Source organism: Sceloporus undulatus, unplaced genomic scaffold, assembly GCF_019175285.1.
Source record: "Sceloporus undulatus isolate JIND9_A2432 ecotype Alabama unplaced genomic scaffold, SceUnd_v1.1 scaffold_23, whole genome shotgun sequence".
In the NCBI taxonomy this organism is placed as follows: domain Eukaryota; kingdom Metazoa; phylum Chordata; class Lepidosauria; order Squamata; family Phrynosomatidae; genus Sceloporus; species Sceloporus undulatus.
Window position 1 is genome coordinate 712,242 of NW_024802945.1, and position 26,122 is coordinate 738,363.

A 26,122-nucleotide genomic window follows, 5' to 3' on the forward strand; every position below is an offset into this window, starting at 1 on the left:
ACAATAAAAAGGATGATACTCAAAGTAAGAACATGACTCCCAAGAGAAGAGAGAATGCCTGTGTTTAGCCTTCCTTTTTTCTTTTGAAAGAGGCAGTCCGTCACTTCTGTCATGTGAATATTTTTTTAGAGAGAAAAGAGAAGAGAAATCACTTCCAGGAAGGTGGCTGGCTCAGCAAGGAAAGGAAGAAAGAAAGGGAGATGAAGAGGGCAGGCAGAGAAGAGAAGATGAGGAAGGAAGGAAAGAAGAAAGGAAGGAAGAGAAGAGAAATAACTTGGCTCTGCAAGGTGGTGAGCAAAGAAGAAAAAAGACAAATTGAGAGATGGAGAGGCTAGGCAAGGAAGAGAAGATGAGAGAACGAACGAACAAATGAAAAATCACTTCCACATAGGTGGTTGGCTCAGCAAGGAGGTGAAGAAAGATGAAGAGAGAGATAGAGAAGTCGACAGGGAAAAGACGAGTGAAGGAAGGAAGGAAGGAAGGAAGGAAGGAAGGAAGGAAGGATGGATAGATAGATAGATAGATAGATAATTTCGAGGTAGATGGTCAGCTCAGCAAGGAGGTGAAGAAAGATGGACGAGATGGAGAGGTAGACAGGGAAGAGAAGATGAGGGAAGGAAGGAAGGAAGGAAGGAAGGAAGGAAGGAAGGGGGGAAATCAGAAAAAAAGATCACTTCTAGAGAGGTGGTCAGCTCAGCAAGGAGGTGAAGAAAGACGAAAGGAGAGATGGGAGATGCTAAGCAGGAAATAGAAGATGAGAGGAAGGAAGAGGAAGAGAGAGAGAGAGAGAAAGAAAGAAAGAAAGAAAGAAAGAAAGAAAGAAAGAAAGATCACTTCCAGATAAGTGGTTGGCTCGGCAAGGAGGTGAAGAAAGATGGAGAGATGGAGAGGGTAGACAGGGAAGGGAAGATGAGTGAAGGAAGGAAAGAAAGAAAGAAAGTCAGAGAGGGCAGAGATGAGCTGCTTTTGCCGGAGTCTGTCTTGGTGAAGGAGTTATATAGAGCAGAGCTGACTCCCTCCTTCGCTTCCTGGGTGGAGCTGGGGCTGAGGAGAGGAGAAAAAACTGCTTTAAAAACCTCCAAGCCCTCAGTCAGCAAGTCCCAACAGGAGTGGTGAAATTACAACCTTTCCTGCCCGGGAAGAAAGGAGGGCCAGCTGGCTCTGGGCAGAGAAGCAGCAAGAGCAGCAAGAGCAGCAGCAAGGAGAGCAAGCGCAGCAGCTGGAGAAGCCACACAGAGCCAAGCTGTCTTGAGGGAGCTCCTGGTTCTTGACACTGGATTTGGCCCAAGTCTCCAAAGCGTGCCCTGCCACATTCCAGAGCGGTCTGGCTCTGAGGCTCGGGCAAATCTGGAGTTGCTCAGCCTGGTAAGAAAGGATCCTTTCTTGAGCCAGACCCAAGAGACAAGGTGTACGGATCTGCTCCAGGAGATGGGCATTGAGGCGGCTGCCGTGCTCTGGTGCCAAGGGTGAACCAGGGCACGCATTTGGCACCCAGGTGCATGGACTGCCTCGGTGTGCGAAACCTAAGGCGAGTTTGCCGTCACCTTGGACAAAGTTGGCAGCCCGGAAGGTTGATCTGGTCCAAGTCAAAGTAAACTCCTGTAGGAAAGAAAAAAAGAAAAAATAGAATCTATTTTGAAGGACTCAATGGTCAACGGCAAGTGGCACTTTGGTAGGAAACAGCCACATGACGGAGGCGTAAGGAAGAACTGAGACCACGTCAAGTGACTCCGGCTAAGGAAGGGCTTTTAATTTTTTCCCCCTTTTGCTTTTTTGGGGGCTGAGCTCAAAAGTGAGAGGAAGAATGAAGCAGTCGGTGTGGAGAAGCTGCAGCGGGCAGAATGGTGCGCCGTGTGCCAACGGGGCCCTTGGCACGCGTCGGCAGGCCGTGGGCTGGCTTCTCCTGTCACTCTTGGCCTTGGAGCACCTCTACTCCGCCTTGGCGCTCTCCACTTGCAAGACCCTGGACATGGATATGATGAAGCGCAAGCGGATCGAAGCCATCCGAGGCCAGATCCTCAGCAAGCTCAAGCTGTCCAGCCCGCCAGAGGTCGAAGACCCTGACTCCCGGGTTTTGTCGGAAGACATCATGGCCCTCTACAACAGCACCTTGGAAGTGATCCGGGAAATGGTGTCTGAAGACCCCAAGGAGACGCCTCAGGAGGAATACTACGCCAAGGAGGTGCACAGGTTCACCATGCTGTCGCCAAATCACGGTGAGGCTTGAGATGCGGCTGGGTGGAGAGGGAGCAAGTCCAAGGGTTATGACAGGCCTTGGAAGCAGGACTTGGAGGTGCATCTTCATAGGAAGAGTGTATCCAAAGGAGTGCAACTAAAATGGTGAAGGGTCTGGAAACAATGCCCTTTGAGGAACAATTTAGGGAGCTGGGGATGTTTAGCCTGGAGAAGAGAAGGCTAAGAAGGAATATGATAGCCCTGTTAAGTATTTAAAGGGATGTCATATTGAGGATGGAGCAAACTTGTTTTCTGCTGCTCCAGAGAATAGGACCTAGAACAATGGATGCAAGCTCCAGGAAAAGAGATTCTACCTAAACATTAGGAGGAAGTTTCTAAGAGCTGTGAAGTTGAAGGCTTTCATGGCCTTGTGGGTTTTTTGGGCTATGTGGCCATATTCTAGAAGAGTTTATTCCTGACGTTTCACCAGCATCTGTGGCTGGCATCGTCAGAGGATGCATTATCTGAAGATGCCAGCCACAGATGCTGGTGAAACGTCAGGAATAAACTCTTCTAGAACATGGCCACATCGCCCGAAAAACCCACAAAAAACTATTTCTAAGAGTTGTTCAATAGTGCAACATGCTCCCTGAGAGTGTGGTGGAGTCTCCTTCTTTGGAGGTTTTTAAACAGAGAATAGATGGCCATCTGTTGAGGGTGCTTTGGTTGTGAGTTCCTGCATGGAAGAATAGGGTTGGACTGGATGGCCCTTATGGTCTCTTCCAACTCTACTAGTCTATCATTCTATGAAGACACAGGCTGCATCTACCCTGAAGAATGAATGCAGCTTGACACACTGCTTTAAATCCAAAACACTTCTGGTCCGAAGCATATCAGAGAAGGGAGACTCAACCCCGTACTTGGGTGTGGTGTTTGTTTAACTCTTTGTAAACTAATTCAGTGGTATAGTGTGGTATAGTGGTTTGAGCACTGGACCATGACTCTGGAGGCCAGGGTTCGATTTCTGCTCAGCCGTGGAAACCCACTTTGGGTGAGTCACACACTCTCAGCCCCAGAAAACACCACAATCCGTTTCCCTTAACGTCACCACAAGTCTGAATGACTTGAAGGCACACAATGACAAAACCAATTCAGGACTTCCCATCAATGCCTGGAGGGAAAAGAATTTCTAGAAGGGATTGTCACTTTTTTTTATCTCTCCTTGCTGCCTTGCCTTTAACAGCATCTTAGTAAGCCAAGATTGAACAGATAAAGGGTTTCTTTTGACAAGGAAACGAAGCGACAGGGAAAAGCTTAACTTGTCAAATTTCTGTCTGCCAAAAGCACAGGCTCCGGGCCAGATGCAAAACTGCAAAGTATAGTTTTATCAAGGCTGTGATGCCCTGTTACAAGACTCACGGAAATGGAGGCAAAGAGATGTCAGATACTTAAAAATGGAGATTTCACCAATTTATGTGTATGTGCTATAATATATAATATCATATAATGGAAACACAACTCACTTTTTCAGATGCTTGTGCAAAAATGGGCTAGGTATCTGCAAAAGCTAAAGAGCCAATATGGCGCAGTGGTTTGAGCGTTGGATTCGGTAAGGCTATGACTCTGGAGAGCAGGGTTCAAATCCCAGCTCAGCCATGGAAACCCATTGGGTGATCCTGGGCAAAGTCACAATCTCTCAGCCTCAGAGGACAGCAATGACAAAACCCCTATGAAAACCCCATGATAGGGTTGCCTTAGGGTCACCATAGGTCAGAAATGAGGTGAAGACACACAACAACAAATAAAGTGAAGCTTTGGTATCCACTGGGGTTTGGTTCCAGGATCCCCTATGGATAACATAATCTGTGGATGCTCAAGTCCGCTTATATACAATCGGGTATTATTATTGTTGTTGTTGTTGTTGTTGTTGTGATCCTGTGCCATACGCAGGCTTCTTTTTCGTGGCTTTCAGCATATGCTGAAGCCGTGGTACAATGTTATGAATGGCACGTGCCTCACCACGCCCCATTATTTTCTTTCTTTCTTTTTTTTTTTATAATTTTATTGAAACTTAAAACAGACAATCAAACATACAAACACCAAACATACACAATAACACACTTACATACTCGATGCATTAACATACTTACAATGGAGATTCAAAAAGAGAAAATAGTAATAATGATATAATATTTTCAATGGGGCGTGAGCATACACGATTTTCCTCTTACATGAGGGGGGGGGGGTCCGGAATAGATCCCCTGCATAAGGGAAGGGAGGTCTGTATTGTTGTTGTTGTTGTTGTTGTTGTTATTATTATTATTGGCCCTTACTCTCCACTGAGGTTGGGTTCCATGACCCCCTGTGGATGCCAAAGTCCATGGATGCTCATGTCTCATGATATACAATGGCATAGTGAAATGGTGCCCTTTAGATAAAATGGCAAAATCAAGGTTTGCTTATTGGAATTTATATATTTTGGGGGATATTTTTCAAGCTGTGGATGCTTGAATCTGTGGATTAAAAAATATCAGTGGATACAGAGGGCCAACTGGAATAACTCTATAAAAGACGGTACACAAACCTGTCATTCTGCTGCAAGCGAGCAAAAGAACTGAAATGAAGGCACACAGCGTAAGGGCAGAGGAGCAATGGTTTCTGTGACTGAAACATGCTTTTAGCACCAATTGCAACATGTAGTTCTGGCTGGGAAAAGTCACACAGCTCAGGTCAAACAAGATCAGATGCTTTCCCTGCCTGTGGCACCTAATTCAGGCTTTGGTTAAAGAATGACAGGTAACAGCGCAAGGGTGGGAAAGACCTGGAATGAAACTCTTTGTCCGCACGGACCTATGATGTGACCAACGGTGGAAGGCAGTGTGCATTGCCCTATTTTCTAGCGACATTCCTCTGTTCGGGTTTGGCAATCCCACTCTAATCCCCGAAACTTGGTGGTGGAGTTTGTGGGGGATGGAAGAAACAAGCTGAAGACAATAAATTCTCTTGTCGTTCTGCTTTTTTTAAGCTGCTTTTCAGATATCCCAGTTCCTACCTTCTTTCCCCATTTTCTCCATCTATCCTCAGCTTGCTTCAATTGCTGCAAAATGCAAAAGTTGCTGCCTTGACCCCCCTCTGATGTTGCTTGGCCACATGGGCCCCCGTTTTCATCTGGGAAATGTTGGCGGGTATGTCACAGTTATAAGGCAAGGAGTCTCTGCACATGCGCAGAGGCTATAATTATGTCACATAACCAGATCTAAACCTTAGTGTCTGGAATTTTTCTAAAAACATAATGGAGCCCCAGATCAAATTTCTGAGCTTTTGGGAACAGGTTTATGGGCTCGCCTTTGTTGTTGTTGTTGTGTGCCTTCAAGTCTTTTCCGACCTGTAGCTCTGGGTATGTACACACAAATCCCATGTTTGTTGTTGTTGTTGTTGTGTACCTTCAAGTCGTTTCTGACTTATAGCTTCAGGTATGTACGCAAAAATACCATTTTTGTTGTGCACCTTCAAGTTGCTTTCGACTGATAACTCTTGGCGTGTATGCACAAATCCCATTGTTGTTGATGTTGTGTACCTTCTTATGAAGACCCTAAGGCCAACCTATCATGGGGGTTTCTTGGCAAGATGTGTTCAGAGGAGGTTTGCCATTGCCTCTGCCTGAGGCTGAGAGAGTGTGACTTGCCCAAAGTCACCCAGTGAGTTTCATGGCCGAACTGGGAATCGAACCCTGGTCTCCAAAGTCATAGTCCAACACTCAGACCATGCTGGTTTCTTGGGATCTCATAAAGAAAGGCGAACTGGTGCTGTTTTTAAATGGGGCTTTAATGGAGACTAGTCCTAGCTGATGTTGGGTCACAGCAAAGCCAGAGAAAGAGAAATGCTTCCCCCCCATCCCTCCACCTCAATCCTTTCGGCCTTCCACTTCCTTTTTCTTTGCACTGTTTTGGTTGTGTGCATGCACTCCATCCCCACACCGCAAAGGCAGGCACCCATCCGAATGCTGTTCCTCCTAGGGTTGGATGGTTTTTGCAATATCAGCTTTCCCCAAGGGAGGAGGAGAAACAGATTTTGGAGGGGCGGGTGGAGGCAGGAGCATGGTTGATCCAACCTTACTACTTCCTGTCAAACTGCTGGGCTCAGCAACCCTGAAGTTCCTGGGTAGTGTTGTCACTTCTCCCTGAAGGCTGGGTTGTCATGCATGCTGAGCTAAAAGTGTGTGTTTTTTTCCCTTTTGAAAAATCCAAGCTGCGTCTTTGCTCCCATTCGCATCACCTCCAATATTTCACAGATGAAAACTGAGATGCATAGAATCATAGAGTTGGAAGAGACCACAGGGGCCAACCAGTCCAACCTCATTCTGCCATGCAGGAAATCTCAATCAAAGCACTCCCAATAGATTACCATCCAGCCTCTGTTTAAAGACCTCCAAGGAAGGAGACTCCACCGACCTCTGAGGGATTGTTTTTCACTGTCAAACAGCTCTTACTGTTGGGAAGTTCCTCCCAATGTTTGAGATGGAATCTCTTTTCCTATAGCTTGCATTCATTGTTCCGGATCCTAGACTCTGGAGCAGCAGAAAACAAGCTTGCTCCATCCTCAATATGTGATGCCAGTCCCTCTCTTTCTCTGTGGCATCTCTCTTGCTGCAGCCATCTCGCCATGGCTCTCCAGCGTGACCTTTTAAAGACAGTTTTAAAGTGTATGGTTTCTAAAGTGATTTTATCCTTTTAAAATCGCATTATTCTATTTTTAAATGAATGACCTTTTAAATATTGTAATACTTTAGTATCATTTTAAGTGCCAGTTTTGTACGTTTTTAATTGCACTGTGTTTTTTAGACGGTCAGCTGCTTTAGATGTGCAGAAAGGAAGAAATGCAATGGTGCAACCTATACCATACCACAAGTAGAATTTTGTTAAGGGGTCTTTGGGAGCAAAGCAGGATGATGTTGATTATTATTATTATTATTTAATTATTTAATAATATAATAATGAACTGAGGGTTGTCTTGCCCAAAACAGATAAGCAGGTGTTGCATAGCTCCACAGCCTTTCCCCATAGTAAGAAAGGGCCTCTGAACAAACTTCTACTTGTGGTATGGTACAGGTTGCACCATTGTATTTGTTCCCTTTTTTATACACACATAACACACACACACACTGCTTCAAGCAGCTACTTGACATACCAATGATCTTAAGCAAGCGAAGTTTTCCAGGCCTATAGAGGCTGAAATGAGTCTCATGGCAGCTTCACTGGTGCACCTCAATCCGCAAAACAGGGATACCTTTATCGGCCAAGGAAAATGCACAAAATACATGTTGCAACATTATTATTATTATTATTATTATTATTATTATTATTATTATTATACCAGTCTGCAACAGGATTGCACACACTGCAATATTTAATCTCTGCCTTTGTGACCAAAGGCTGGTGTGTCCAATTTCTTAACAAATTCATAGTTGCTGACTCTCAGCCATCATGGATCCCCATCATGGATCTCCATAGTACAACAGACTTATTCTAGTTACATGTTGGGCATTGCTGTTCCTTATTGTGGTTGCATATGGCACCCAGACATTGCCATGTGTTATCGCTATTCTGCATGAGGTTGCTTAGCATTGGCGCAGCACATCACCAGATATAGTGACACATGTGGATATGCGTATGGATATGGATACACAACATTGAGAGGATGTTAGATTGCAGCCTCTCTCTCTCTGTGTGTAAAAGGTTTACACTTGGCAGATAACAGAGAAGAACGTTTTTCGTATTCAAACTAAAAGGTAAAGCCTCAGTTGACAGTCTCCATGCAATCTCTGGTTTTGGAAGCTCCATGTAGGGCTTTATTGCTATTCCCATTTTACAGCTGAGGGAAACATAGTCTGACACTTATGACAGGCCAAAAGTAGCCAGAATCAGCTCACCCACTTCTTATCTTAGAGGATGTAGCACTGGAAAATCCCCAAATAGTTTGGGAATTTCCTTGGGTTGATAAGCAGGAGCTGTTGAGCGGAGACACCACTATCTCTGTCTCTGTGGCTGTGCTACGCATATCCTTAACTTGCAAGAGGTTGCAATCTCCCCCCACAAGTCATGTGGAAACCAAAAGAGTGACCGCACCAAAAGAAGGGAAACTGGAGGTTGGAGACAAGACTCTTGACTTCTCTTCTTAATACTGATAGGGAAGCAATTCTTAGTAGGAGTGTGGGCGGCTGTCATGGTGAGAGAGCATTTCCTCCCCCTTAGTGAAGTTTCTGCACCTTGACCAGCTGTATGGCAGTCAGTGAGAGATGCATTCTTATTGCAACATGCAGATGTCACAATGGTAAAAGCTTCACCTGATGGATTTCCCTTCAGTAAAAGCTGTTTAGGTACAGCAGCCCTGGCAGAAAAAAAGTTGACAACCTCAGAGACAAAAAAAATAAAAAAAAAGCCTAGGCATCATACCAGTTTCTTGGAATGGAGTAGGGTTTTGTGATGTGACCATATAATCATAGAATCATAGAATAATAGAATTGGAAGAGACCCCAAGGGCCCTGATCCAGTCCAACCCTATTCTGCCATGCAGGATCTCTCAATCAAAGCATCCCCATTGACAGATGGCCATCTAACCTCTGTTGAAAGACCTCCAAGGAAGGAGACTCCACTACACTTTGAGGGAATGTGTTCCACTGTCAAACAGCTCTTATTGTCAGGAAGTTCCTCCTAATGTTGAGGTGGAATCTCTTTTCCTGCAGCTTGCATCCATTGCTCCATTGAGTCCTGTTCTCTGGAGCAGCAGAAAACAAGCTTGCTCCCTCCTCAATATGACATCCCTTCAAACACTTAAACAGGGCTTTCATATCACCTCTTAACCTTCTCTTCTCCAGGCTAAACATCCCCAGCTCCTTAAGGCGTTCCTCAGGGAAAGGCAATGGCAAACGTCCTTTGAACAAATCTTGCCAAGAAAACCCCAAGATAGGTTGGCCTTAGGATTAGCTTAAGTCAGAAACTCTGTGGAGTTTATCACACAAAGGCGATCGGAAGTTTATCCTGTGAATATCCTGGAAAAATCGCATAATTACGCGAAACAATTTCACACGACGTCGCACAAAACCCGCCATTAAAGTGGTCGCAAAGAAGCATTAACACGCATCTTTTTACTTTGGGGATTTTGGCGACAATGCATTTCCGATATCACTTTATTTGCACAATTGCGTGTGGTAATCATTTGCGCAATTACTCGCCATTTTTGCTTTATTTGCGGGATGCTTTAAATGCACTTTAATCTCCCTTTAATGCCGAACGTAGACCCAGTGTGATAAACTCCATACGTTGGAAGGCATACCTAAGGAAAAGTTTTCCGAAAGACCTTTGGAAAGATCATATGTGCAGCTAAACCATTTCTCTCTCTCTCTCCTTCCTCTGGCTTCCTTAGTGGCAGATGCCCTGAACTCGGCATTTGTTTAACATGAAAGGAGAAGATGAACCAGACCCTGAAAGCCCTGGTCTTAACTGCCGAGAGGGGGACTTGCGGCAGAGCCGGTTTGCCTGTCTATGTGGGATGAGATGGGATGAGGAATCAAAGGCCTTTTGATCTTCCAAGGAAGAGAAGCTTAAAAATAGACTCTTCCTGTGGCAGAAATAGATCCCGGAATTGCGTTGTAGGACTGAAAAGATGGTGCTTATTTCTGGGGTGTGTCTGTGGCCAGTGACCTGCCTCAGCTAACATTCGGAGACCAAAATGTGGCACATCAGCTATGTTGCTGGCACTGAAACAGAGAGACCTACTGGATTCTAATTCTTGTTCAGCTATAAAACTGTCATAGATAGATAGATAGATAGATAGATAGATAGATAGATAGTGTTGAACATTCCTTGCAGGTTTGCTACAGGGGTATTAGGGGAGAAGTGAAATCAAACTGCTTGCATGTCAGCCTGGTTTGCTACGGCAATGAAAATATGTTTGCAAAAGGACAGGGCTAGTGGTCAAACTCACCTCCAAACCATGACTTCTCCTGATGCTAACTACAGAACGGGCCTTTTGTAGCTTTTTAGAAATGGCAGTAAAACAAACACTATTACAAAAGGACCACTATTTGAACACTGCAGCAGCCACCTCCTTTCCTTCTGCTTAGGAACTCTGAAACAGCCATCCGTTTGCAGCTCCATAGAGTTAGGACTCCATTGCATTGACCACAACAGAGGTGGAGATACTTACTTTTCTAGACCATAATCCCTATCATAACTGGCAGTATGCCGACTCAGGGATTCATGAAGTCCTATCCACCAGAATTAACTTTCCCTGCCTTGCAGAAGACTGGATATTGCAGCATGATCTCAATGTTGTCGGCTCTTAGTTCTCAGTCACAAGGTCTGCAAAATGGGAATAGGCATGAGATGGCATACATCAAGTTCTCCATCCTTGAACTGGCTGGGCTGTGAGGATGGGCAAGCAGAAGCAATACAAAAATAATTACGTATAAACATGAAACATATCTGCAATCAGGTTTATAACTTTTTTTTACTTCTGTTCTTGACTTTGGCTTCAGCGTTCAATGTTCAGCTTCTTCTCTTTCCCCTTCTTGTACGCATCAACCTGGGAAGGATCCAAGGCCTTCTGGCAGCCAAAAGCAAAAACTCCTGCTTTTAGGAATACAAATCACTATTAATTGATATTAACACACAGTTCCAAGATTTTTACTGGAGGCATGTCTGCCTGAGACACAGACATGGATGGAAAGAGGAAAACGTAGCCGGGGTAGGAGAGGTGCCATCTTTCTTTCTTTCTTTGGATGCTGCTCCTGTGTTTCTAAAACAGCAGTTTGCTTTGCAAATGTTGGGAAGTACCTGTGCTTAACTCTATGCTGCGCGAAGCTTTCTTTCTGTATGTGAGGAAGGTTTTTTAAGGATGGAAAAGCAAGCCAGGGATGTTTTGTTTGGGTACCACTGGTCAGTTGGCAAGCAAGCACCAGCTGATCCAAGTGGCTAAAGGGACTAGAGGCATGATGAAGTCAGGGGTCATCTCATGTCAGTGTGTGTGTATATGTGCCTTCGAGTCACCTGTCAATTTATGGCACCCGTGAATTTCATAAGCTTTTCTTAGGCAAGGAACCATGGTTTGAGTGCTAGAGCATGACTCTGGAGACCAGGGTTCAAATTCTTGCTTGGCCGTGGAAACGGTGATCTTGGCCACATTACACTCTCTCAGCCTCAGAGGAAGTCACTGCCCAACCCGCCCTGGATAAATCAGGCAAAGAAAACCCTGTCATACCTGAAGGCACATAACAAATGACGCATCAGCTATCCTGAGAAGCCCTGTTGTAAATCTCATTTACAGCCTGAGGCTTTGTTTTCCCTTTGCTTTGTAAATTTATGCTCCATGGTTTTGCACCTGTACTCTTGCAAAAGGACCTGGCAGAGGATGGGAAGGTTTGCCAGGTATTCCTGCAAAGCTTATCTTTCCAAGACATCCTCTGAGAAGAAAGAAATCACCTGAACAGGATTGAAACAGAACTGGCATCAATTAAAAACGGGCTCCTCAAATGCCTCTTTGCTTCTTCTTATCTCTGCCTCCAGACAGCTACGGGGAGCAGTACAAGAAGAACAGCAACCATGTCTTCTTTGGCTTTAACATATCGCAGATCCGGACAACTCTCCATGACCCCAACCTGTTGTACCGTGCCGAGCTGAGGATGAGGGTTTCTGGGAAGGGTCAGGAGCAGCGGCTGGAGCTTTACCAGGTACATCTGTCAGGAGAGCAAGTGCCAGGGAAGGGTGGTGAAGGTGACATGCGGGTAAGGTTGCCAGGCGGGTAGGGATTGTCCCAGGCCCTGCGGTTTCTGGGCCAAAACCTGAGACCTAAGGACTACCCTGGTGTTGTCCTTAGCTTATTCCAGTTGCTGAAGACTGAAGTCAAGCCTGACCTATAGAAATCATGCAAAGTGACACCACTTTAGCTTCCATAGCTCAGTGCTTTGGGATCCTGGGATCTGTATTTTGTTGTAGCACTAGGGATCTCTGACAGAGAAGGCGAATTATCTCCCAAAACTACAAATCCCAGAATTCCATAGCATTCAGCCCTGGCAGTTAAAGTGGTGTCAAATGGTATTATCTCTGCAGGGCAGATTAGACCTGAGTTGAAAGTACAAAAGTAGTTTGCATTCAACTCAATGGAGGAAGAGAAGAGGTGGAGGCAGAATCTTCCCCTTCCCATTAGACTCAGGCAAAAGCAAACTGCTGCACCATCTCCTATTTTGTGTGTTCTACCTTTTGTAGACTTGATCACACACTGATGTTGCTTTGTCATACTTGTCCCAGCTTTCAGGTGTGAAACCTTGGAAGGTATGTGCTTATCGTTTTCATTGTTCTCCATCTCTCTTCAGCAACAGCACCATTATACAAACAGTTCCAGCTGGTACTACCTGGATGGGCGACAGGTTAAGTTGAAGACCGACAAGGAGTGGCTTTCATTCGACGTCACCACGGTCCTCCGAGTGTGGCTTGCAGGAGCAGGTGAGCGAGGGGGAGTTTGCAGGGAGGGTGGGAACCATTTGGTTGCAAACTCTGCTTGGAAAGAGAGCTCATTCCATTCCATTTCATTCAATCAAATGTAACCTTTCAAAAACATTTTGGAAAATCTCAACTGTTCCCAATTCTGCCCTGTGGTGAACTGAATCCAGAATGGATTAGCTTGGGGAAGAGATGTATGTGAAGTGATAGAAGAATCATCTGTAAATATCTGAAGCAGTGAATCCCAAACTTTGGTTCTTCAGGTGTTTTGGACTTCAACTTTCAGAAACCCCAGCCAGCTTGGCCAACAGTCAGGAATTCTGAGAGCTGAAGTCTAAAACATCTGGAGGACCAAAGTTTGGGAATCACCGCAAGAGATGTTCTGGAGAAGATGGAGCGAACTTGTTTTCTGCTGCTCCAGAGATGAGAATGCCAACCAGTGGATTCCAATTACAGAAAGAGATGTCCCACTTAAAGATTAGGAAGAACCTCTTGAATGCAAGAGCTGTTTGACAATAGAGGAGACTATCTCGGAGGGTAGTGGACCATTCTTTGGATGTCAATAGAGATTGGATGGATATCTTTCAGCAGTGCTTTAGTTGTGTATTCCGACCTGACAGGGCTTTGGACTGGATGACCCTTGTGGCACCTTCCAGCTCTAACATTCTATGATTCTATGAAACCCAGAGTTTGAGAGATTTCTTTGTTTGGACTCCAACTTCCAAAAACGGTAAAGACTTCCAACCTCTGATGAGATCTACATGAATTTGGGAAACGGGGAGAGGTCACTGAAGAGACTAGATGGGCAAGAGCACCCTGAAAGGAAAGGCTCACAGGATGTTCAATAGAACACCATCTGAGATCAACAGAGAGATATGCAGAAAACCCGACTTGTGACATCTGGGCTAAAGTCCAACTTTCCGAGTTCAGTGGCACCAGACCGGATGTTTCCAGGATGTCCACAAAGAACCTTGGCCGCAACTTTCTCTCTTCTAACCATTGCTAACCATTCTTTGGGCAACCCTGACTTTTATGATTAATTAAGAAGATTATTTAAGAAGAAAAACAGTCCCATCCTCTCCCTCCATCCTCAGTTTGCTGCCTTAGTATGCAGGCCACGGGACAAGATGGGAATGCAGCGGTGGAATAGGCTGCATGGCTTCATGCTCACAGGGGTGTGTGAGGTTGGGGTCACATTTTTTTTAATGGCTTGCCTCCCTTAAACAAATAACAACAAAACACTCCCTTTCAGATACAGATATCAAGCAGAGCAGATACCGCACTGGGCTAGAATGCTCTCCCACTCCAGCATATACTTTTTCCCTTTTGCAAGAGTTATGTCTGTCTTACTCTGCAGCTAAATTTAACTCCTCCAAGAAAGTGCCGGTCTTTTGACGGCAACAAACCTTCCTGTCCTTTCCATGCCATAGTATTTCTGATTTCTAAGTGTGGTTGTCATGAAAGCTGGGCAGTGTTTAAAAAGCTGAAAGGGAGAAAATCAATCCATTTGAAATGTGGTGCTGGAGGGGAGTTCTGCGGATACGGCAGTGTGCCAAAAAGACAAACCAATGGGTCTAATCAAGCCCAAGCCTGAGCCAGTAGCTAAAATGACTAAAACTGAGGCTGTTGTACTTTGGGCATATCATGTGACAATGTGACTCATTGGAAAAGACAACAATGCTTGGTGGAAGTGGAAGGCAGTAGCCTGGAAAACAGGCCTTCTGCACTATGGGTAGGTTGTTTCACTCAAAGAAGTCGCAGCCCTGTGTTTGCAAGACCTGAGTAGAGCTGTTAATAATAGGGTCTGCTGGAGGTCTCTCATTCATATGGATATTGTAAGTTGAAGTCAACTTGATGGCAAATAAGAACAATTGTAACTCCGCAAGGACCTAGGCCTCACAGTGAGAGCCTAGTGGAGGTGGTCATTCCAAAAAGGCACCTCACAGGAAACATCATGCTCTACTGTGCCCCTTCGTCCTGTCCTGTTGTGTGCCCTCAAGTCATTTCCAAGTTATGTAGATCATAAGGCGAACCTATCATTGGGTTTTCTTTGCAAGAGGGATGCACTCAGCTCTTCTCACTCCACAGCAGGAGGAGGGCCCAACCGGGTGTCGCCCCTTTTCTGGGGTGTCACCCAGTGCACTCTGCATCCTCCGCACTCCCTTAGTGACGTCACTGCCTGGGCCAAAGTCGGATAGGGCATGATAAATCATAACCAGCACTTTGAAATGAACTGGTAGCCAATGTTGCAACAGGGAAGGTAGTTATATATTCCCTGGAACCACCGCTCCATTTGTTTTGGCGCTGGCTCGGAGCACCACAGAGTCATCCAAGGAGTCACCCAGGCGCTTGTTCCTTCAGGGCCCAGAAATGTAGGGCAACCTCTCCCTAGGTTGCCTCTGTGCCCGAGGTGGGAGAAAAAGAGGCGGTGAGGGAAGGCAGCGGAAAAAACAATGGCGCAATTTGCTGAGTCGGCGGGCCGCACCCCGGGCATGCTGCCACGGGGTTCCGGAAGGAGCCAGATGAAAAGCCTGGCATGCACCAAGTCGTGCGCGGCATGCGCCACTCCTTGGCTCCTTTCTTTTCCGTGTTTGCCAGAGAAAGGGAAGGAGAGAAAAATGTAGGGATTAAAAGGAGAAAGTCAGGGATGGTGCCTTTCTTTACCTTGGAGGAACTCGAAGTAATTTGCAGTTTTCAGGGAATTGCTGTACACAAATTATCGCCAGTCACAATTTCTTCAAGAACCCCTATTACCACTCACAGAACCCTGGGTTTTAAGGGAACCCTGTTTCAGAAAACCTGGTGTAACAAAGTAGAATAACTTCCAAAATCCACAATTGAGTGATACCTTTATTGCAAGCTTAAAATATAAACTGCAAGCCTTTGAAGCTCTGCTGGTTCTTCATCAGGCAAAGATGTTAAAAGTCATACAGGAGGGTCATATTAGCCACAAGCCTGAATTTTATTAAGATGTTGTTGGTGTTCTCAATTAAGATGGCATAGAGGGATATTCATGCTTCTGCTTCTGGGAGACAAGGTATCTTAAAGTCCAGGAAATAAAATTAAAATTAAATGTTATTGTGCTTTGCTATATGGCCAATGCAGCTACACCTGGATGTGTTTCCTGGTAGTGTTGTTGTCGTGTGCCTTCAAGTCATTTCCAACTATGGGAACTCTAAGGCAAATCTATCATGGAGTTTTCTTGGCATGGTTTGTTCAGAAGGGGTTTGCCATTGCTATCCTCTGAGGATGAGAGAGTGTGACTTGTCCAAAGTCACCCAGCAGTTTTGCATGATGGAATGGGGTTTGAGTCTTAAAGAGACCAGGGTTCAAATCCTCATAGTCCAACATTCAAACTGCTACACCACACTGGTGTAGCAAGTAGTTAATTTCTAAACCAAGACTTATGCCAGGTCCCAAGTCTGACAGCTGCCACCTTCCTCAATGTGACTCGAAACACTTTTGCCCTGATGGGTAGACTAGGCGATCGTGAGAGTCTAGAGGAAGAGCAAAATGGAGAGGGAAAGGGTTTGAGACACGGAGGCTGAGTGATTTTGGAGTGAAGAGGGATTGCCTCTAAAAAGGAAGCTCACATCACATCACGTCCCTTGCCATTCAGCTTCCTACCCGCTTTACAGCTGGCATGATAGCTGTGGATGCCAACCAACCCAACACACTAGCAGAGCTGTTAAATCTTACCGTGCTTTCAGCTACTCTCCATCTTGTACATTTTGTACCGTTTTCCATGACTGTTTTATCACCTTGTTAAGTGAAAAGGGAAACTTTTAAAAAGATGATCAAAGGTCTGGAAAGCAAGCCTTGGGAGGAAGGAACGATTGAGGCAGCTGGGTATGTTTACCTTGGAGAAGAGAAGACCGAGAAAGCCATCTTCAAATATCTGAAGGGATCTCATGCAGGAGATGGAAAGAGCTTGTTTTCTGCTGCTCCGGAGACTAGAACACAAACCGGTGGACTGAAATCACAAGGAAAGAGATTCCACCTAAACATTAGGAAGAACTTTGCTGTTAGGAACTGTTCAAGAGAGGAACGGATGTCTGCAGAAAGTGGTGGACTCTTTCTTTGGAGGTCTTCAAAAAGAAGTTGGGTGGACATGTTTTGAGAGGGCTATTTTCTGTCTTCCTACAGGGCAGGGGTTTGGACTGGATAGCCTTTGCAGCCACATCCAACTCTAACGTTCAGGAGAACAGGTGGATTTTCTTGGTCCACATCATGGACTCGAAGAGAAAGTATCCAGTTAGTGCTGTCCACAGCTGACTTCTGCTTTGAATGTGGCAGATCCTTTCCACCCAAAATGCCCTGCTTCTCCTTTCTGAAGAAGAAAGTGACGCTTATGTTTTAAATGCACTCATTTCTGTCTTTGCCTTCTGATGCACAGGTTGCTTTCATTGATGTGTGGCTCTATAGTTCTCTCTCTCTCTTGCCCCTGTTGCAGGCTGAAAGTATGACATAAAATCCAAATTTATATGTTTCAGAGACTCTGGGGAGATTCCGCCTCAGCACCCACTGCTCTTGTGATGGCATTTCTGAGGATCTGAAAATGGAAGTGGAAGGTAAAGGCTGGGGGAAAGGTTGGGAGGGATGAATCGGCTTTGAGGAGAGAAACTCCTGCTTGGATTAAGGGCTGTCAAATCTCAGGGCCTAGCCTTGAGTCTCTAGTTTTTGCAGTTGGAAAATAAAGGTGCAAATTCTCCAAGTTTTGAGGAGTTTAGCTCCGAACAAGAGGAAAAGGCTGATCTCCAGCTCACCTAGTAGTTACAATTTTGTATGACTTCATTGATTTCTGTTGCAAAGATGCTGCTGTGCTTTTTTGTGTTCAGATAATTAGCCTTCCTGTTTCCTTCTCAGTTGTTGTGGTGCCAGGGCTCACCCTCCGTTCTGCTGCACATCCACTTTCTGGCTAGAAGCAAGTAAACTGGATTAAATGTTCTTTATCCCATATCCCTAAGCAAGTGAGAAGGAATAAATCCCCTCATTTTGTCTTGATCTGGGAACAGACCCTTTAGCTAAGAATTCTCTCCTCACATCCAAATAGGAAAATACAGGATATATAGTCAGTGTTTATTTGTGTGTGTGTGAAAGTGTGTTTGAAGGAGAAGCTGTGAGCAACTCTGTTTGGCACCGAATGCCAATTCCTTTGGCCTGGAATGAGCCTGAGCTGGAAACACTAGGCCTGCTTAATGTCAATTTTGTTAGCAATATTTGAACTGAATAAGCAGAGAAGGTTGAAAGAAATAGCACCTTTGAGACTGAGAAAAGGAGATTTCTTGCATAAACTTTCATGGGTGAAAATGTATGCAAGACATTTTCTTTTCTCAGTTAGTTTCAAATTTGCTATGGGATTCCTTTATATCTTGCAATGCTAATACAAATGAACAGGACTATTATATTTTTGAATACTCCAGTTTGAGTCTCCGTTATCCGCAATTCCAAAACCCAAAATATTCCAAAACCCAAAAGCGTCTGCATGGCTGGCTTGCTTTCCGATGATTCATTGTATGCAAACTTGGTTTCATGCACAAATATTTTGTATGAAATTACCTTCAGGCTATGTGTATAAGGTGTCTATGAAACGTAAATGAATGTCATGTTTAGACTTGGGTCCCATCTGATGACGTATATGCAAATATTCCAAAATCGGAAAAATTCCAAAACCCAAAACACATCCAAGCATTTTGGATGAGGGAAATTAAATCTGTATTACAAAGGACAGAAAAGAGCTAGCTCTCCCATTGGAGTCCCTCCTGATACATGTCTTGCACCACTTCCGTTCCTTTCAGTGGCACACATTGCCACCAAGGACCAATGCAGAGGCTTTTATTAATCGGCTTTCTGGGCATCCATCTTTCCTCATGCCTGTCATCTGCCAAGACTTGGGTGTCAACAGTTGGCAAGGGGAGCCTTGGCAGATTCCGGCTTCAGGATGAGACTTGCTTCTTTCTGGGAATCAGGCATGAAGAATTTCCTCATCCCGACATACATACCTGCCATTCCTTCTGCCCTGAGTCGAGTGGGGTTGGAGGGGAATCGCACCAGTTCCGGTGACTCCCTAGAACCATGCCGTGCCATGCGGTCTAGGATGATGGGAATCTCCCCTAGGGATCAGTGCGAAGCATAAGTGCTCACAGACACACATGCACACTCACACACAGCCCAGCGCACCGGCTGCATTTCATCAGCTAAATATAGACCCCCATGAGGAGACAACAGATCTTCGTAAAGAGTTCACAGGGAGGCTAATTCAGTGGTGTGTCCAGAGACTGGCACACCCTTCTCCATAAACTTAGAACATTTGGTTTTTTTATAGTATATGCTTCCCATACACTATATTTTCTTACACTATTTTTTTTTTCTGAATTAAAATCAGCACACTTTACACTTACCTTATGCTCTAGAACTGCCTCAGTTTGGCAAGGGCAGAACCGATTAATCCTCTAGCTTCCAGCTTCTTCCAAAATGTCCTGGTTTCTCCTTCTTCCTCCCACTTTCCTTCTTTGTCTTCAGCTTGCTTGAATTGCTTCAAATGCAATCTATAGTGGAAATGTAGTTAGCTCAACAAAGGGGAAAGAAGAAGAGGGGTACCATCTTACCCTTCCCTGTAGGTTTTGGAAAAAGCAAACTGCTGCAGCCTCTCCTGGCTTCTGTGTTCTTCCTCATTAATAATATTTGCCATCTTGACCACACGCTGATGCTACTTGGCCACGTGTGTCCTGGTTTGCATGTATGAAATGCTGGAAGAGATATGACCAACCTGACAAGGTTTGCATATGGTCCCAATTGCAAGTAGAGAAGCTCAGAGCCTAAGTGACTTATGCAAAGGTGTCCATAGATGGCTGCGTTTGGCTCACAGGAGCCCCTAATTTACTTCCTCCGGCACTTAGTTTGTGAATTACTGTCCAAACTTTGAGAAAAACACAGGTTAGCATTTAAATTGCCCCTGTTTGCATGCCAGGCACTCATCATACTCTCCAGTGTTCAGGACGTAAGGATAAACACCTAGCAGATCACAGACTGTGCTGTTAAAGAACTTAACAGGATGACCAGATATTTTAACCTCAAAGGAGGACAAGGCACCGCAAAATGTAGGATGTTCAAGACAAAAGGAGGGCATTGCAAAATAAAAGCCAAAACCTCTAATAGAAAGATAAATTCATTTCATAGGGTTTATTAACAGCTATATTACATATACTGTATTTTATTATGTACTCAGCTGTATTTTTACGCTAAACTTATCTTTGTTAAAATGCCTTGTTGGCTTGCCATATACTTCCAGAACTCTGAGCTTAAAAAGACAAATGCTTAAAATTTTTGCTTTACTAGCAATAAACTCTTGACTGAATCTTTATTAAAATTATCCCTTTCATTTGTCCATTGTGCTGAAATTAAGGGGAGAAAACCCTTTCAACATTTGCATGGGATCCTCATGCAGCCCATTGCCGAACGTGTTTGCTCTCCTTTTCCCCTCTGAGAAACAAACGTGTCCTGAGCTCTGAGTGCGAGTCTCGCCTGCTGCTGCTCCTAGGAAGAAAGAACTTTAGAAGGATCCATGCTATCCCCCTATTTGCAGTGAGGACAGGCTGCCAAGTAGATGAATTTATCCAAGTGGAAGCGGTAATACCCAATGGGCTTGTTAGTCATGCTCATAATGGAGGACATTTGCAATTCTTCCTGGGTAGAAGGTTGAAATGTCGGACATGTCCTGGAAAAGGAGGACCTCTGGTCACTCTGTAGCTGATCCTCTTTCACATGGCAATGTAGGTTTTGCAAAAGATTTTGGCCAACACAGAAATGACCATGTTGTAGTGGAGGGTTGATGCCTGGTGTTCTTACAATGTAGGTTTTGCAAGAGATTTTGCCCATTGCATTGCTGCAGGATTTCAATCACTGCAGCAACCAAAAAAGTGAGTTGTGATGGCGTTAAGTCCCTTGAAATTCACAAATCGGATGCCAGTTGATATGTTTTATGAACAGCCATATGTAAACCATCTGTAATTCATGAGTACTACAGACAATGCCTCTTCCTTCCCAGGCATGAAAATAAAGAGAGGGGACCAGCAGCAGATTAGCGAGGAAAAACAGCAGCTGCCCTACTTGCTGGTGATGGCGATGCCACCTGAACGCGCTCAGCATCTGCAGAGCCGCCGGCAAAAGCGAGCTGCACCAGGCATGGAGTACTGCAGTCAGTAAGTGGTATGGGACCAGATGGGAAGCAAGAATATTGGGGGTGCATTTGGAGCCTCGGTCTCAAACGCCATTGGTAAAATAAGAAAGGGTTGTAATGTCTGCTGTACCAACTATTTATTTCCCGACCAGTTGGGCAATGTGGATAATACAGGATGGGAGTATTTTTATTTCTAAAGTCAGGTGCTGTTCTTGGGAATGGTAGGCCTGCAAGCACTGTGACAGTGATAGGGGATGCGTAGCTGTCGTTGGACTGCAAAACCCATCGTCCCTCACTGTTGACTGTGCTGTGGATGGAAGCTGTAGTCCCAGCAACATCTGAAGGGCCATAGGTTCCATTCCAATTTCCATTGAACTGTCCCAAATTGACAAGAACAGTCCCAATAATTCCTTTGCCATCCCACTTTTGGGCTCCTTTTAAAATGTCCCAGTTTCTCTCTCCTCCTCCCACTTTCCCACTTTGTTCTCAGCTTACTTCAACTGCTGCAAACTGAGTTCAGGTGCAGAGGTAGTTTGATAGAGAGAGATGAGTGGTTCAAATCTTGCCCTTCCCAGTAGGCTCAGGCAAAAGCAAACTGCTGCAACTCTTTAGCTTGTGTGTTCTTCCTCATTAACTTTTGCTATCTACACCTCACGTGGCCTGGTTTGTATCTGTGAAATGTTGGAGAATATGAAGTTTCCCATGCCTTGATTAGAACAAATTTGGATGGGAATAGGGCCTAGAAGTCCAGAAACTTGAGTGTGGTCTCATGGGGAGACAAAAGATTGGGAGGTTGGGTGCCCTTGGCAAGTTAGATGTCTTTAGGGAAGCATGGCCCAAAGACTGTCACCATATTCATGTGAAGGCTAATCCAATAAACTGGAATTGGATTGATTGCCACCAAAGTCTTTGCCGAACTGGAAGAGAGGAGGAACTGGGATTCTGGCAGTTTAGAGCAGGCAAAGAGAAGGACCATTGGAACTCAAGGATTTCTCCACTAACTCCTTTTGCATTCTTCTGCTACAGATCACCAGAGGAAAAGAACTGTTGTGTGCGTCGCCTTTATATTGACTTCCGTAAGGACCTGAAATGGAAGTGGATCCATGAACCCAAGGGCTACTATGCCAACTTCTGCATGGGGCCATGCCCCTATCTCTGGAGTTTAGACACTCAGTACAGCAAGGTGAGGACAGAAACCCTTTTGCTTCTCCAAAAATGTTCTTTACTCCTGCCCCTATCCTACCCACCACTCCTAAAGCTTGAATTTAACAAAGGTTGCAAGTATTACAAGCTATGACAAGCTCCACTCTCCACCCTGGAGGATACGAAAGCCATATTTCAAAATTAATATCACAGTGAGCAGGAACGATCTCAGCATTGGTTTCAACAGTATCATCAAGACTATTTTCTAGTTACGGTACTTTCAAATACCTCCTGAAATCCCCCTTCAACATAACCTTTTAAGGGTCCTATTCACTCTGGTTTTTACTATGTAACTCACTAGACTAAGGGCTTTATTGCATGAGGCTAAAAAGCGGATAAAAGTATCTTTGGCTGGTACTTATCATACATCGGCATGTTCATCCTGATGCTGTTTTGCTTTCCATTCATTACTGTGGCACACCTTTTAATTGATAGGCAAAACACGTCAATAGGCTCTCAATCTCACTCCTATTCCATTAATGCTTTTGTGCGATAGGTCCCTTTCACTGCAGATCCGCTTCTCACACAGACATGTGGTGTGAACGGATATGATTCTGCTCTTTCCCCCCCCTCGACCCTTTGCAACAATCCAAGCCGCCAACAGCTTCCCAAAGCCAGCTACTGCAAGCACAGCAGCCAGTTGCTGGTGACAGTTGGCGACTGCGATTGCTTGTTTCCACTCTTCCTTCAGGAAACCAGTGTTTAGTTGTGCAGAAAACAGATCACGTAACCATGGATTGCCAAAGCGCTATTGTGGGGAAAAGCATGATACGTAATGATGCCAAAACAGCATGCTTCCATTCTTAAACTAGCACAAATGTGGCAGGATAGCAGGATGGTGTGATAAAGTCCTAAATTCATTCCATCTTGGCCATATCTTTGTCCTGCCCAATAGTCCCCTCTCCAAATTTTTACCATTCAGGCAAGCAGGCAATGGAGGGTTTAGCAATTGATAGGCTTGCCCAAGGTGCCCACTTTGGAGCATCCGACTTCTAAATACGTTGTTCTACTTCTCTTTTGACAGGTCCTGTCCCTTTACAACCAACACAACCCATCTGCCTCAGCTGCACCTTGCTGCGTCCCAAATGAGCTCGAACCCTTGGGGATTGTTTATTACGTCGGCCGCCAAGCCAAGGTGGAACAGCTCTCCAACATGATTGTCAAATCGTGCCGATGTAGCTGAGGAAGCGGAGCCACGGACTTGGGAGACCCATTCCGGGCGGGCTGGGATTTTTTTAAAACCCAAATGGGAAAGAGGCCAGGACTGAAGATGAGAGAAAGACAGGCTGCTCTTTCCCCCGACCTCAAGAAAACCTCATGCCTTTTTTTAGAAAAGCAAAAACACTTCTTTTTTTAAATCATTCAGTGAGTGTTATTATTGTTATTATTATTATTATTTTATTATTTTATTTTGTAAGTTTATGTATTTTTTGGGGGGGTGACACTCTTGAACTGTTTTTTTTATTTTGCTTCAAATGCCGAGAGAATTATAATTATTATCAGAATAATAATAGTTGTTTAAAAGAAGAAAAAAGATGGGCTTCTCCTTGTTCTGCCATCAGCTCTCCTCCTGGAAAGAATTTGCTGGAAGAATAAACTGATCTGGGACCTGATTTATTTTTTTTAAACCCAGGCAAAAGCCAAAAAGATGTCCAAGAAACTCTCAGCAAAAATGACAGCAAAGTTTAGACATATTAAAAGGGGTCAAAGGCACCGAAGGGCACATGACATCATGGTTTTAGGACAAGGAGGTCCGGATCAGCATGGTTCATACCAGGTCCGAACCGTTGTCCTCTGGGTGGTACGAATGCGTCCATGTTTCTAGCAGGTGCCAGGGTCGCTGGACGATGCCAAGGTTACCTTGCGGGTGCTGCGCTCAGGCCTTTGTCCCCAAAAGAAGATGACGGATGGGAAGAGGCAACTACTCCGTGCATATTTCAAAAATGGGACTCCATCCAATCTCACAGAATTCAGTGCTTCCGTCCTCTGGCTCTTCTCTGGAAGGCAGCAGTGCAAGTCATAGCTGTTGTTGAGTCAACATGAAGACATCCCTTATCTCAGTGGTTTCCGAACTTTGGTCCTCCAGATGTTTGGGGCTTCATCTCCCTGAATTCCTGACTAACCAAGGATTTTGGGAATTGAAGTCCAAAACATCTGCAGACCAAAAATTGGAAACCACTCCTTTGCCACATGCAAGAGCATGCAGAAATAAATGCCAGGGGGCAGATCTTATGGGGTAAGTGACTCTGGCTATTAAGTATGTATCTCCATCTTCTGCCCTCTTAGTTCCACCTCTTCAACAGCCCATTTTGGCCACCCTCGACTTTCCCAATAGAGGGGAACTTAAAAGGGCTGAATACAGACTTGGTTTCTTTTGTGGGGTGGGATGGGGAGAGATATTTTTGCACTTGTTCAATGCTTGGCTAACTGCCACACCAGCAATACAAAATGGGGAGGGAGGGGATATTTTAGGGCAGGGGTGGTGGGTGGGGAAAATTTTTGATTTCACTGTCATTTTTGAGTGTAATATTAAAGAAGATTATTTCCTGCCAGAATCTACAGACTGCCAAAATTTTGTTCTGTAATGATGAGCAGAAACAGCACCTTTTCAGAGCTAGAGAGAAAATCACTAATCTCTACCACCAATCTCTACCAAAGCCAAATCCAAGAGCATCCTAGGCCTTGTATCTCCAGAGCATTTGGAGCTGTGATGGTTGTCTTTCTATGGTCCCCCCCCAACCACCGAGTCCAGCTGGCTTGCTGGCTTCATCCCAGGCCCCATGGCTCCAGGCCCAGTTGACGTTGTTACATTCCCCTTACGCCACAGAGTAAATATTTATGTGTCACGTTCTTGGCAGGAGGCCTTGATTCTTGCACGGGGACCAGGGGCTGACCTTGCGGAAGCGGACTGTTTGTTACCATGACAATGGGGAGAGGAACCCTGGACCAGGGGTAAGATGCAGCTGGATCTGGGGAGGGATGCCAGGACCAGCTGTTTATAGCAGGGCACCCTAGCCAGCCCTTACCAGGGTCATGAGAATTGCTTGCAAGTGGGTAGAGATTGGAGAGAGGGGAGAAGTTGAAATAGCTGGAGAGGCGGCTCTCCAAAATGCTCACAGCCAAGATCCAAGAACATAAGCATACCTTCCGACTGTCCCGATTTGGCAAGGGCAGTCCCCATTAATCCTCTGTCATCCCACTTTTTCAGCTGCTTTTAAAATGTCACAGTTTCTCTCTCCTCCTTCCACTTTTCCTTCTTGACTTTGACTTACTTCAGCAGCTACAAACTCAGCTCAAAATGCAAAAGTAGTTTACATTCAGTTAACTCAGTGGAGGAAGGAGAGAAAATGAAATCTTGCTTTCCCAACTTTTCCACTTTGTCATTCCACCTTTTCAGCCCTTTTTAAGACATCCCAGTTACAACACAACCGAGTTTTGGAAACCTCACCTTTGAGGAATATAATGCCCAGAATCCCCAGGGGGCATGCTAGTTGGGTGCTGTAATCCACAAAAGTTAAACTTCCAAACTCAAAAGCATTCAGCAGTCATCTGCAGCTAGACATCGCAAGAGACGATGGAGCTAACGTTTGATAACATTGCTCTACCACCTCCTTGAGGAACCCTGGTAATCCTGGGAGCTCAGTATAATGAAGTCTGCTGTTGTTGGAAGAATGGCAGGATGAGAGAATTAACCGATGAGATCAAGATGCATGCAAATAGATGAACCGAGGCTGAAGAGAGGAGAGGGACAGGCGACAGGGAGTCTGGACCAGTGCAACAGCAGCAGAGATGTCCCCAGTCTGGTCCCTTGGACACTCAGAGGCCACGGCTAAGAGGTTCTTTTTGCCTTCTTGGAGCCGGTTTTCAAGCGTCCTGTAGTCCTCTTCGGCCCCCGCACAGGATGCTCCACAGACAGAGCACACAGAGTTCACTGGCCTCTTCTAGCTGATGCCAAATGCCTGGCTATAACCAAGGCTTGGGAGACTCCCTCCCTTCCCTAAATTTGGCAGCAGTCAGCCAAATTCAGCAGGAGTGGAATAGGTCAGCTGGAACCAAAAGGACCCGATGA

The 26,122-nt window shown here is 45.1% G+C and overlaps 1 protein-coding gene across 1 annotated transcript; it reads left to right on the plus strand.

Moving 5' to 3' along the window:
* Positions 1-602: 602 nt before the first annotated feature.
* Positions 603-24,510, plus strand: LOC121917546 (transforming growth factor beta-1 proprotein-like). The gene is made up of 7 exons (XM_042443596.1): positions 603-2,216; positions 11,739-11,902; positions 12,545-12,674; positions 17,165-17,242; positions 20,719-20,872; positions 21,877-22,033; positions 23,078-24,510. Exons 1-7 carry the CDS (start codon positions 1,805-1,807, stop codon positions 23,234-23,236), a joined length of 1,254 nt encoding a protein of 417 aa, XP_042299530.1. The 5' UTR covers positions 603-1,804; the 3' UTR covers positions 23,237-24,510.
* Positions 24,511-26,122: the final 1,612 nt, after the last annotated feature.